This window comes from Caretta caretta, chromosome 2, assembly GCF_965140235.1.
Source record: "Caretta caretta isolate rCarCar2 chromosome 2, rCarCar1.hap1, whole genome shotgun sequence".
Lineage (NCBI taxonomy): Eukaryota > Metazoa > Chordata > Testudines > Cheloniidae > Caretta > Caretta caretta.
In genome coordinates, this window is record NC_134207.1 from 271,537,077 (window position 1) to 271,551,054 (window position 13,978).

Consider the following 13,978-nt stretch of genomic DNA (forward strand, 5'->3'; position numbering starts at 1 on the left):
GGCAGGGCTAAGGGAGGGGTCTCAGTGCCCAGCTGAGGGGTCAGAGGCTGGGAGGGAAGGGGTGTCAATATCTGGCTGAGGGGGACAGGGCTGGGGGAGGGGAGGGATGTCAGTGCCCGGGTGAGGGGGGCAGGGGCTGAGGGAGGGGTGTCAGTGCCTGACCGAGGGGGGCAGGGCTGGGGAAGGGGAGGGGTGTCAGTACCCGGCTGAGGAGGACAGCGGGTGTGGAAGGGGGAGGGATGCCAGTGCCCGGCCGAGGGGGGCGGGGCTGGGGGAGGGGGACGGGTGTCAGTGCCCGGCCGAGGGGAAGAGGGGTGTCAGTGCCTGGCCAAGGGGGTGGGGGAGAGGGGGGAGGGGTGTCAGTGCCCGGCCGAGGGGGGCAGAGCGGGGGAGGAGAGGGGAGGGGACGGGAGGGGAGGGGTGTCAGTGCCTGGCCCACGGGGGCTGGGGGAGGGGGAGGGGTGTCAGTGCCCGGCCGAGGGGGCAGGGGTGTGGAAGAGGGAGGGGTGTAAGTGCTCGGCCGAGGGGGAGGCGGGGGAGGGGAGGGGGAGGGGTGTCAGTGCCCGGCCGAGGGGGGCAGGGCTGGGGGAGGGGATGGGTGTCAGTGCCCGGCCGAGGGGAGGAGGGGTGTCAGTGCCCGGCCAAGGGGGTGGGGGAGGGGGGGACGGGTGTCAGTGCCCGGCCGAGGGGGGCAGGGCTGGGGGAGGGGGAGGGGGAGGGGGAGGAGGGGAGGGGTGTCAGTGCCCAGCCGAGAGGGGCAGGGCGGGGGAGAGGACGGGAGGGGTGTCAGTGCCCGGCCGGGGCGGGAGGTTCCCGCGCTCCCGCTCGGCTCCGTGGCGCGGGAGGCTCTTTACCCCGATCCCTGACGGCCGCACTTTGCAGACGCTCCCTGCCGCCCCCCGCATCGCCGCGCAGGCGCCCGCAGGCCCCGGGAGCGGAGCCGCGGCCCCGGGAGCGGGAGAGTCCGGGACCGGCGGGGAGGAGCATGGACGTGAGGGTGAGGGTGAGGGCGAGGGCGAGGGGGAGTGGGAGTGGGAGTGGGAGGGGTCCCGCGCCGCCGGCTCCTTCCCTTGCCCCCCCCCCCGCCTCTCCTTTGGGGGAGACCGACCCGCCCCCCAAGCCTCGGGCACTGCCCCCCGCCGCCCCCCTCTGGGGAGACCGACACCCCCAGCCCTGGGCATTGCCTCCCGCCGCCCCCCTCTGGGGAGACCGACACCCCCAGCCCCGGGCACTGCCCCCCGCCGCGCCCCTTCGGGAGACCGGCCCCCCAGCCCCGGGCACTGCCCCCCCCGCGCCCTTCCAGGGAGACCCGCCCCCCCCCAGCCCCGGGCACTGCCCCCCGCCGCCCCCCTCTGGGGAGACCGACCCCCCCCAGCCCTGGGCATTGCCTCCCGCCGCCCTCCTCTGGGGAGACCGCCCCCCACACTCCTGGGTACTGCCCCCTCCCTGCCCCCTGTCGGGGAGACCGACCTCCTGGCCCCCAGCCCTGCCTACTGCCCTCTTTCCCTGACCCCGCTGGGGAAGTCCGACCCCCAACTCCTTCCCTTGCTCCCTGCTGGGGGAGACTGATCCCTCAACCCCTTCCTCTGGTAGGGGGAGACTGACCCCCACCACCCCTTCCTCTGCCCCCTGCCGAGGGAAACTGACCCTCCAGCCGATTCCCCTGTCAGGGAGACCACCCCAGCCCCTTCCCTTGTCCCCAGTCCTGGATACTGCCCACTCCCCGGCCCCCCACTGGGGGAGACCGACCCCCCCTCACCTCAGGCACTGTGTCCTACTTCCCTCAGGTGAGACCAGCTGCTACCTACTGGCTCCTCCTGGGACAAATGAACTGCCCCCTGCTAGGAAAGATTGACCTCGACCAGTCCCAATGCTTGCTCCCCTGGCGTTAGGAGAGATCCAGCACCACTTCCTCACAGCCCCAGCAGTGCCTCTGGGGGAGACCCCCATTTCTGTGATATATCTTCTCCTACATGGCACTGTTCCCTGCCCCTGAGACATACCCTGGGGGCTGGGTCTGCCTTTGCCTTGAGATAGCTTAATTCTCCTGCCCTTGCTCAGTCTGGCGGTGCTACTGCTCCCACCTGCCCTGGAAGAGAGACATGCCTGGTACTACCCCCACCTGCCCTGGGGTAGAGATACTCTTTCCCCGATCCCCACCCCCTGCACTGCCCTCTATCCAGCACTGCCCCCGTTCCCTTGGGGAGAGACTCCCCGCTTGGAATTGCTCTCAGCTTGCACTGCCCTCTGGCCCTAGGAGACAGACCCCTCTCTAGCATTGCCTTAGGCTGGGCACTGCCCCCCTCCCCTGGAGAGACCCCTAGCACTACCCTCAGTCCAGCACTGTACCTCTGCTGTGGGATACCCCTAGTTCTGCCCTTAGCCTGGCACTCACTCCTGCCTTCGGAAAGGGACTCTTAGCACTGCTTCCTGTTCTTTCAACCTTGGCACCCTCCTTGCCTAGCACGGCCCTTCGGTCTGCAGTTTGTTACTATATGCCTCCACCTTACAAGCCTTGCTCCCTGCCTGCCAGGCCTGGCACTTTCACTTGCTTCTGCCTTGGCATTGTTCACCTGGCCTTGCATGGCACTGCTTCAGTTCATGCCACTGTCCACTATGTGGTACTGCCCAGATCCTCCTAATTATTTCTGGATCTACTGCTGGGCACTGCTAACAAGTCCATCTGCCCACACTGTCCCATATCCCCTGTCCGCTTTCCCCTGCTTGGCTCTGCCAAGCAGCTGCTTTGGCACATTGTGGCTCTGACCAGATATTGCTGCTCTCTTATTCCAAAATGGCACCACACATTGCAAGGTCCATACCTTGGTCTCTTGCACAGTCTGCCTTAGTGCTGCACATTTTCTACCTGCCCATCTCCATTTCTGCCTGTTAGCCCATACCTTGTTTTGGCAGTGCTGGATCTGGACCCATGCCCTGCTCTTCAGCCCTGGCAGAGTTGGTTCTTTTGCCATGACAGAGCAGGCTGAACACCGCTGCTCTGCTCATCTGACTTAGTACTGCTACATGAACATCCTCTCCTCTCGGTCCATCTGCTCTTGGAACATCTGGATCGTCAGCGAGCACCCTGCTGGCCTCAACACAGCTGGGTATTAAACTACCCTCCCTGTACATCCCTATGAGCACAGCTGTGTTTTCCTCTCTCCACTTGCTGTGATACAGCCTCGCCTTACTTCCTGGCTTGCAGAGTTAGTGTGATGTGCCATCCCTCTTCCACAGGCATAGCTCGATTGTCACACTCTTCCCAAGGAGCAGCTGTATTGACATCCTCTTTTCCACAGACAGAGCTGGATCTGCATCCCCTTCCCCAGGAACGGCAGGATCTGCTCTGGACTTGCCCTGGCAGAGATGACTCTGCACCCACTTGTGTTGCCCATGTGCCCTAGAAACAGCTGGATCAACAGCTCCATTCCAACCTACCTACCCCAGGATATTTGGATCTTACCCTACCCTCCTTACACATTTCTATTTACATCTCCTCACCTGCCTTAGCACAGCTAGTTCTGCACCTTCCATGTCCTGGTACAGCTGAGGTAACAGTGTCTCTGCTAAAACATTGTACTTTGCTGTCTGTCTTTTGTAACCTTTTTTTATACACCAGCAAACTGACACTTACAGCTCCTGAACTAGTTCACTTTCCCCAAAATAGCCAGAGTCCAGATGTGCCCAACAGCAGGAATATAGCCTGGAACAGCAATATCAGTGAACACTCTCCACTCTTCCTTCAACATCTGGGGCTGATAGCCTCTCTATCTTTCTTCTCTCAGCTTGCAAAGGTACATCTTGGGTCAGCACTGACCCAGCAAGTTCACACTGATTTGTTGTGTTCATCTCTTCCCTCCCACTCACTGCCTGCCTTCTCCTTTCAGAGCTGGATTCGAATGTATCCTGGGTTTGCTGCGTTACAGCAGTTCCTGCTTCAGTTAGATCAGAACCTTCCCTGCTAATTCATCATGACATAACCAACCAGCCACCTCCCACTGCACAGCTGGATAAGCTTCTTGTTTCCCATTGTTCCAAGCACATGTGACTCAAGGCCTTCATCATCCACCTAGTCTGGTACAGGTAGGTTTAACCCTTTGGAAAGCAGATTGTTCCTAGTGGGAAGGAAGATGTATATGGTTTGCATGAGATAGGGAGAATCTCTGGGGCTGGCAATCTTGGGTATGTTAGGACTGTTGCCTGGAGTCAGTCCTAGACTGAGCTGCTCCTTCAGGTACTCACAAAAAGAAAAGGAGTACTTGTGGCACCTTAGAGACTAACCAGTTTATTTGAGCATCTAATGAAGTGAGCTGTAGCTCACGAAAGCTTATGCTCAAATACATTGGTTAGTCTCTAAGGTGCCAGAAGTACTCCTTTTCTTTTTGCGAATACAGACTAACACGGCTGCTACTCTGAATCCTTCAGTACTGGATATCTTAGCTGGTGCTCTGATTAGTTAAGATCCAAATATACTGGGGTAGATAGGCTGGAATGGAGTTGTTGATTACCATCATGGCTGGTAGAGAGGAGACTAACATGGGCAAAGCAGGGAGTTTGACTTGGAGAGTGAGAGGTAGCCACTGAGAGAGCAAACAAGTGCCTGTTGTGGGGGAGAAGGGAAGAGGAGGAGCTTAAGGTGTTCATTCACAGTAACTCCTCCTCCATTCACTAAGGGTGATTGATGCTTGCCAGGCTGTCATTGACTTGTACAGGTATCATGCTTATCTTTGCACCATACCTAAATCAACATTTTTTGAGTTCCCATTTCCTTTATGTAGTGTCACACAGAAAATTCTCCTCCTCCTGCTATTCCTCCATCCCTGGCCTCCATAGATACCCATTGGTTAACTCTACATTTACACTAACATACTAGAATCTCCAGTTCAATTCTTTCGTCTTTAGTGTCACTTCCACTGGAGCATTTCCAGATGAGCCATACTGCCTCCTGCTGCTCGGTCACTTCTTTACAGTTTCTCTAACCGGTATTCTCTTTTCCATGGTTGGATCAGTCCCTTTTTTCCTGCTTAGACTTGCAAAGTTCACTTCAGTGGTCACTGGTGGTAAGAGTAGTGGACGAACACAGTGTTACCCTAGTGAAGGTAACAATTTTATAGTTTGGGATTATACCATTATGATCAGCCAGTTTGGCCGCCTGCGCAATCCTGGCTAGAGAATCTCTCCTGGTGATTCCTGCATCAAGTTCATCACTTCTGGCTGAGCTAGAGCATGTTGCTGAGTGAAAGACACCCAGTCTTGCTTTATAGATTCGAAGTGATGGAGAATTCACTGTGGCCCAGGTAAGTTGTTCTGGTGGTTAATTACCCTTACTGGTAAAAATTTGTGTTATGTCTAGTCTGAATTTGTCTAACTTCTGCTTCCAGTTAGTGGATCTTGATGACTGAAAACTTAATACCTCATCTTTTCCAGTCCAGTTGGTGCAGCTGAACCACTTCATGGAGTTTTAAAGCCAGAAGGGACCATTATGGTAATCCAGTCTGACCTACTGCATAAGACAGGTCAGAGAATTACACCTAGTGAATTCCTGTGTCCAGCCTAAGAGCGTACCTTTTAGAAAGGCATACAGTCTTGACTTATAGACTCCTCATGAAGTACTCTTGCTCAACATCTGGCAAAGATTGGGGCATGGATGAAAGCTGGCTGGCAGAGGCTCGACTCAGATAAGAACAAGGTAATGCTGGAAAGTTGGGGGAAGCAACTGGAAAGAATGGTAGTGATTATCAGTCTGCTTGGTCGAGGGAGTGCACCTCCCATTTATACTCTTGTTTGCCATTTAGGGACTCTGTTAGGTCTTAGACAGCCGCTGGATACCCCAATAGCAGCTGTGGCCAAATTGCTTTTTCCCTTCTGCGTTTGGCAAGGAGGGTGCAACATTTGCTTTCCAATTCTGAGACCTCATTACAGTTGTCCCTGTCACTGTCACCTCAATACTAGACTATTGCAGTGTGCTCTACATTGGTTTACACCTTAAGGTCATCTGGCAGCTGAAGTTACTGCTGAATGAGTTTGTCTGCCAACTTGTTTGCATGTTGGTGTTCGAGAGTCTGAGGAGTTTGGGATGGAATTTAAGGTGTTGCTTTTGACCTACAAAGCTCTAAAAGGTTTGGGACCTGCCTCTCTCCCAGTGTGAAGTTGCTACAGTGGTGTTCAGTGGGAGACCTCAAGGTAACAGCCTGATACTTTAAACAGAAGGGAGATGGAGGAAGGGTATTTTTCTTAAGGGGCCCTTTGACTCTGGACCTGGCTAATTTCCCAAGCCCTGTCCAGCAAAGCTTGGACCATTATAACTAAGACCCTACTTGAATCGTGGGATCATATTCAAATAATTGCGGTTGAGTTGAGAACAAGACATGGAAAAGTACTAATGGACATTTATTAATAGCAGTAATTTGGAAAAGCCAGAGTAGACCTACTTGTTTAAGAAAAATTTGCTGGAACGATATAAACACTCAAGTATTATGTTATGCCTGCTAATTTTTTTGGTAACCAGACATTTTGCTGTAACTATATTAAACATTCATTTAAAAAAAAGAAAGTGACCCATACAATATAAAATTTAAAAGATTAAAAGTCTTAACAAAACTGCTGTAGAAATCGACTCCAGTCCACTTTAGCCTTCAAAATTTTACAGGCATTGTATGTTAGTGCAGTACTAATTGCATACTCAAAATACATGCAAAATTGTGGACTGTGCAAAGTAAGCCAATTAAAATCCAAATTGCGGTAGAAGCCTAATGTTGTGGGATCTACAACTTCCACAATATTGCAAATGAGGTAGGGGCTTAGTTATGACATTCAGGGCATGCTGTAAGACTCAACTCTTTTCCTAGGGTTTTCTGGAAAGGTTCATATTTTGAGATGGGGAGGATTCAAAATCTCTTTTATGGATAGCTCTCTTTGTATGTATTCAGTTGTGTAGAGGTGCCGTAATCCTGCATAGTTAATTACTTTTAGACAAATGTAAATAACTAAAATAGACAACCCTAAGGTGCCACAAGTACTCCTCGTTCTTTTTGCTGATACAGACTAACACGGCTACCACTCTGATACAAGTCTTTGTAGCTCATACTAACAAGTATTTGTATTACACTCTCCGGAATGTATTCATGCCATATATAGTGACTACTAAATGTTCTCATCTCACAATGTGTATTGCTCAAAAATGTCCTCAGATGGATTCATTAACTGCTTTCAGCACAGAGACTGGTATGCTGTGGGCAAGTATGTCTGGTATTTAGCAACTTAACACGGGGTCCTTAACACGGGGACCATAAGGCAGAACTAGCACTTTATATAGCGGATAAGTGTCCCTTGAGTTTCAAGGATGCTTGTTGGGTAAGAAGTGAGAGACAGTTCTAAATATAAATGACAGTGTGCAATGACAGAACTCATAGAATATCAGGGAAGGGGACCTCAGGAGGTCATCTAGTCCAACCCCTGCTCAAAGCAGGACCAATCCCCAACTAAATCATCCCAGCCAGGGCTTTGTCAAGCCTGAGCTTAAAAACTAATGGAGAGATTCAAGAAATTGGGGGATGTGGTCAGAGTGGTGGCAGAAGAAGGTCATTTCATGACTTTGCTTCTATGACCTCTCTGGCCTTGACAACTGTCAACCTTGTCCCTTACAAATCTATTTAGTATACTTCTGCGAAGATCATCTTCCTGGCCTGTCACTTTGATTATGTCACCCTTCTTTTTAGTCCCTCTGCTAGCTCCTCCTCCCACGTATCCGACACAAACTTCCTGTCCTTACCTTCAAGGCCTTTCATAACTTAGCCCTGCCCTGTCTATCCTTCCTGTTATCACAACATTGATCCCCACTTTTGCCACAGATAGGTGTCAAGGTCCATGGATAGATGTCCTCTTTTTTAAAAAGTGAAGCCTAGAGTAGAGGTTGCAGAGGTGTGTCAAATGCTTTTAACTTTGTCATCTTTTACTCTTTGCTTTAAAATTTGGCACATTCTGTGGGAATGAAATTTTTGCATGCTTTTAGTAAAGTGGTTCAGCTGTTTTCAAGAACCAGGAGGGTGGAGAAGAAATACAATTTTGTAATTATAAAAATGCATTGTGGCCCTTTTTTGTTGTTGTTGTTTGCACAGCTCTAGTGCCTCAGTGGAAAATGGTATAAATGTGCATTTGACACGTTTTTGCATATGGTCCTTAGATTACAGTGTGCCTTTTGGTGGTCTGATGAAAATTGGACTTGATTTGGTGAAATTACAAGGGTTTTAAAAAACGTATTTTGTACATATTGGGTGCTCTCAATAAAACAATTGGTTACTGTTCCCCTGGCAGCACGTGTGCTGTATGGAAATTGAGTAAAATTCTTTATTTACAAGGTGATGTCATGGAGGAGAAGTGGAGTTGAATTTGTAAATGTTAGGCAGTTGAGTGGGAAATTACTTTTAAGTGACCCATAGATAATTTAAAAAAAAAAAAAGGTTTGGTCTTTTCTGCTGCTTTTTATGGTAGAAAATGAAGAGCTGGAAGTGTTTTAGGGGGTTTCTGTGTTTGTTTTTCCCCTTAGAAGTACATAGGGACAGGCCCAAACCAGACCCTAGGGACAGCTTCCTGTACTGATAGTGGCCAATACCAGCTGCTGCAGAGGGGAGGCCCAAGAAACCTTGCAATAAATGGTTATTCATAGATTCTTAGAGTTTAAGGCCAGAAGGGATTATCTAGTCCAGGGGTGGCCAATGGAGAAGTGGCTCTTCAGAAGTTAATATGTGGCTCCTTGTACAGGCACCGACTTCGGGGCTGGAGCTACAAGCATCAACTTTCCAATGGGTCAGGGGGTGTTCACTGCTCAACCCTTGGCTCTGCCGCATGCCCTGCCTCCACTCCACTACTTCCTGCCCCCTCCCCTGAGCCTGCTATACCCTTGCTCCTCCCCCTTCCTCCTCCCAGCCTCCTGCACGCCACGAAACAGCTGATTGGGAGGTGTGGGGAGGGAGGGGGAGGCGCTGATTGGCGGGGCTGCCAGTGGGAGGGAGGCACTGGGAATGGGGTGGGAGGGAAGCTGTTGGGGGGGCTGCTGATGTATTACTGTGGCTCTTTGGCAATATACATTGGTAAATTCTGGCTCCTTCTCAGGCTCAGGTTGGCCACCCCAATCTACTCTGACCTCCTTGATAGCACAGGTCCTGTATTGACCCAATAATTTGTGTGACTAAAGCATAAGCTGGTGTTTGGTTAAACCATATCTTCCAGAAAAGCATCCAGTCTGGATTTGAAGATTATCCTTGTGTTATTTGTTAAGAACATAAGACTAAGTTTTATTTGTTGGTAAAGTGATTTTAATTTATCTAAATTCCATGTATACTTTACAAGGGTCTGAAGTGGTGTAGGGTGGAAGATTTTGGTTTTGCGGAACATTGGTTCACCTTCTGTTGGAAGAGGGGGGCTGTATAGTTTGAGATGGCCTTCACCTCTGCAGAAGGGGGACCAATATTCTTGGTGGCTAGAATAGTCAGGAGGGTGTTAAACTAATAACAAAAGAGGAGGATAAAAAGAGCAAAGATATGAGAACTCAACACAAAATTGAGATGTTGAAAATAAAATTAATAAGTGACATGGAGAGAAGAAATTATTGAGTTGCCTATGTACCAAGGCTGGGAGCATGGGTAACAAACGAGGGTTTGGAATTGCTCATTTATGAGAACAAAATTTGATCTAGTTTAGAGGTTCTCAAACTTCATTGCACTGTGACCCCCTTCTGACAACAAAAATTGCTACAAAAAGAAAAGGAGTACTTGTGTCACCTTAGAGACTAACCAATTTATTTGAGCATGAGCTTTCGTGAGCTACAGCATGCGATGAAGTGAGCTGTAGCTCACGAAAGCTCATGCTCAAATAAATTGGTTAGTTTCTAAGGTGCCACAAGTACTCCTTTTCTTTTGGCGAAGACAGACTAACACGGCTGTTACTCTGAAAAAAATTACTACACAACTCTGGGAGGGGGGACTGAAGCCTGAGCCCGGGACAGTGTCTGCAGGTTTGGCCGATCGCAGCTCCTGCTGGCCACGGTTCGCCGTTCCAGGCCAATGGGGGCTGCGGGAAGCGGCTTGGGGCAAGGGATGTGCTGGCCGCCACTTCCTGCCGCCCCCATTGGCCTGGAACAGTGAACCGCAGCCAGTGGGAGCTGCGATCAGCTGAACCTGTGGACGCTGCAGGTAAACAAACTGTCCCTGCCCACCAGCAGATTTCTCTGATGGGCCGCATGCCAAAGGTTGCCAATCCCTGATACAAAATTAATATGGCACACATTAAATGGATTTAAAGCTGGTTAACTGACAGGCCTCAAAATTTAATTGTAAGCGGAGACTCATCATCAAATGGATGTGTTTCTAGTGGGGTCCCACAGGGATCAGTTCTTGATGCTACGCTGTTTGACATTTTTTTATCAATGACCTGGAAGAAAATATAAAATCATCACTGATAAAATTTTAGATAACACACAAATTGGGGGAGTTGTAAATAATGAAGAGGACAGATCACTGATACAGAGAGATCTTGATTCCTTGGTAAGCTGGGTGCAAGCAAACAATATGTTTTAATATGGCTAAATGCAAATGTATACATCCAGGAAGAAAGAACGTATGCCATACTTACAGGATGCGGGACTCCATCCTGAGAAGCAGTGACTCTGGAAAAGATTTGGGGTAGTGGTGGATAATCAGCTGAACATGAGCTGCCAGTGCAATCCTTGGATGTATAAATGGGTATCTTGAGTAGGAGTAAAGAGGTTATTTTTAGGGCTGTCAAGCGATTAATCGTACTGTTAATAATAGAATACCATTTATTTAAATATTTTTGATGTTTTCTACATTTTCAAATATGTTGATTTCAGTTACAAACAGAATACAAAGTGTACAATGTTCACTTTATATTTATTTTTAATTACAAGTGTTTGCACTGTAAAGACTCAAGAAATAGTATTTTTCAATTCACCTAATACGGGTACTGTAGTGCAATCTCTTTATCATGAAAGTTGAACTTACCAATATAGAATTATGTACCAAAAAACTGCATTCAAAAATAGAACAGTGTAAAATTTTAAAACTTGCACGTCCACTCAGTTCTACTTCTTGTTCAGCCAATCGCTCAGACAAACAAGTTTGTTTACATTTGCAGGAGATAATGCTGCCCGCTTCTTGTTTACAATGTCACTTGAAAGTGAGAACAGGCATTCTTATGGCACTGTTGTAGCCAGAGTCATAAGATATTTACGTGCCAGATGTGCTAAAGATTCACATGTCCCTTCATGCTTCAACCACCATTCCAGGGGACATGCGTCCATGCTGATGACTGGTTCTGCTGGTAAACCATCCAAAGCAGTGCCGACCGATGCATGTTCATTTTCATCCTCTGAGTCAGATGCTACCGGCAGAAGGTTGATTTTCTTTTTGGTGGTTCAGGTTCTGTAGTTTCTGCATCAGAGTGTTGCTCTTTTAAGACTTCTGAAAGCATGCTCCCTACCTCGTCCCTCTCAGATTTTGGAAGGCACTTCAGATTCTTAAATCTTGGGTAGAGTGCTGTAGCTATCTTTACAAATCTCGCATTGTTACCTTCTATGCGTTTTGTCAAGTTTGCAGTGAAAGTGTTCTTAAAACGTACAACAACATGTGCTGGGTCATCATTCGAGACTGTCATAACATGAAATATATGGAAGAATGCGGGTAAAACAGAGCAGGGGATGTACAATTCTCCCCCAAGGAGTTCAATCACAAATTTAATTAACTCATAATTTTTTTAACGAGCGTCACCAGCATGGAAGCATGTCCTCTGGAATGGTGGCTGAAGCATGAAGGGGCATACAAATGTTTAGCATATCTGGCATGTAAATACCTTGCACTGCTGGCTACAGAAGTGCCATGCAAATGCCTGTTCTCACTTTCTGGTGACATTGTAAATAAGAGGACAGCATTATCTCCAGTAAATGTAAAGAAACTTGTTTGTCTTAGCAATTGGCTGAACAAGAAGTAGGACTGAGTGGACTTGTATGCTCTGAAGTTTTAAATTGTTTTGTTTTTGAGTTCAGTTATGTAACAAAAAAAAATCTACATTTGTAAATTGCACTTTCAGGACAAAGAGATTGCACTACAGTACTTATATGAGGTGAATTGAAATACTATTTCTTCTGTTTATCATTTTTACAGTATAAATATTTTGTAATCAAAATATACACTTTGATTTCACTTATAACACAGAATACAAGATATATATGAAAATGTAGAAAAACATCCAAAATATTTAATAAATTTCAATTGGTATTCTCTTGTTTAACAGTGCAATTCGAACTGCGATTAATTTTTTTGAGTTAATTGTGTGAGTTAACTGCGATTAATCGGCAGGCCTAGTTATTTTATCTCTATATTTGACATTGGTGTGACCGATGCTGGAATGCTGCGTTCAGTTCTGGGGTCCAGAGTTCAAGAATGATGATGATAATTTGGAGAGGAGCGATGAATATGATTAAGGGACTAGAAAACATGCCTTACAGAGATAGATTCAAGGAGCTCAATCTATTTAGCTTAACAAAGAGAAGGCTAAGAGGTGGCTTGATTACAGTCTGTAAGTACCAGCATGGGGAGCAAATATTTGATCTTCAATGTGAAAGGTATAACATGATCCAGTGACTGGAAGGTGAAGCTAGACAAATTCAGACTGGAAATAGGGTGTAATTTTTTTTAACAGTGAGGTTAATTAAACATTGGAATAATTTACCAAGGATCATGGTGGATTCTACATCACTAGCAATTTTTAAATTGAAATTGGATATCTTTCTAAAAGATCTGCTCTTGGAATTATTTTGGGGAAGTTCGATAGGCTGTGTTATACTGGAGGTCAGACTAGATGACCACATTGATCTCTCTTGGCCTTGGAATCTATGAAATCAAACACAACCATGAGGCTTCACATCATTTTGATGACTGGGGGCTATATGTCTTCAGATGAAGGTGGAGTCATCTTGGCCAGTTATTTAAAGCATTTCTCCTTTAGACAGCATAATTTTTGTCTTGCCTGGAGCATCTTGAGGAAGTCCTCTGTAAATCACCAAAAATCCCAGATGTGCATCCTGCTAATCTGCAGACCTCCAGAGCCCTGTGAGATCTTCAAGACCAACCCCTGGGAGGATATGACAGGGATGCAGTGTGACATGGTGGTTCAGGATTTACTGCCCTAAGTATCTTCAACATCCATGCTAATACCACCTCTGATAGGAACATGGGACTGGAAGGGGCCTTCTGGATCGTCAAATCCAGTCCCCTGTTATTGATGCAATAGTATGAGATCTCCATCTACCCTCTCTTTCCCACAGGTTGTTTCTTGACTTTGCCACATTACCATTCACGCGCTGGACTTAATTTCAGACTGGGTGTGGATATAGGGAACATAAGAAACAGTTCTCTATTCTGGACTGACGCTCTTTCTCCAAACTGGGATGAGAAGAAAATATAAAATCTGGAAGAAATCAATAAAGATCTGGAAGAAAACATAAAATCACTGCCAACAAAATATGCAGATGGTGGAGTGGTAAATAATGGTGGGGATAGGTCAGTTATACAGACCAATCTGGATTGTTTGTCAAAATGTGCCATTTGAACACTATGCATTTTAATACAGCAATCTACAACATCATACATTTAGAAACAAAGAATGAATATCACACTTATAGGATGGAGTGCTGTGTTCTGCAATGCGGCAACAGAAGAACTTAGGTGTCATGGTAGATAATCAACTAACGTGAGCTCCCAGTGTTGTGCTGTAGCTAAGAGGGCAAATGCAGTCCTTTGATGTATAAGCAAGGGTATACCGAATAGAAGTAGGTTTGTAATAATACCTCTGTATACGGCATTAGTGAGACCATTACTGAATAGTGCATCCAATTCTGGTGTCCACACTTCAAAAAGGATGTTGAAAAATTGGAAACGGTTCAGAAAATAGCTACAAGGATGAT

General features: G+C 47.6%; 1 protein-coding gene across 8 annotated transcripts in view; it reads left to right on the plus strand.

The window, feature by feature from the left end:
- The first annotated feature begins 832 nt into the window (after window positions 1-832).
- The window catches only part of SMARCD3 (SWI/SNF related BAF chromatin remodeling complex subunit D3), a 268,276-nt gene continuing 255,130 nt past the window's right edge, over window positions 833-13,978 (plus strand). For 2 of the 8 annotated variants that reach the window (XM_048842080.2, XM_048842076.2), the window contains exons 1-2: window positions 841-997; window positions 3,888-4,083. Coding sequence is in view for 3 of the 8 variants with exons in the window: in XM_048842073.2 (XP_048698030.1) it covers window positions 5,648-5,689 (42 nt within the window). In the remaining 5 variants the exon portion in view is untranslated. Of the gene's footprint in view, window positions 998-3,775; window positions 3,795-3,887; window positions 4,084-5,427; window positions 5,690-13,978 lie in introns of those variants that run through there. The other 6 variants (XM_048842073.2, XM_048842074.2, XM_048842077.2 and 3 more) reach the window with 6 other exon arrangements.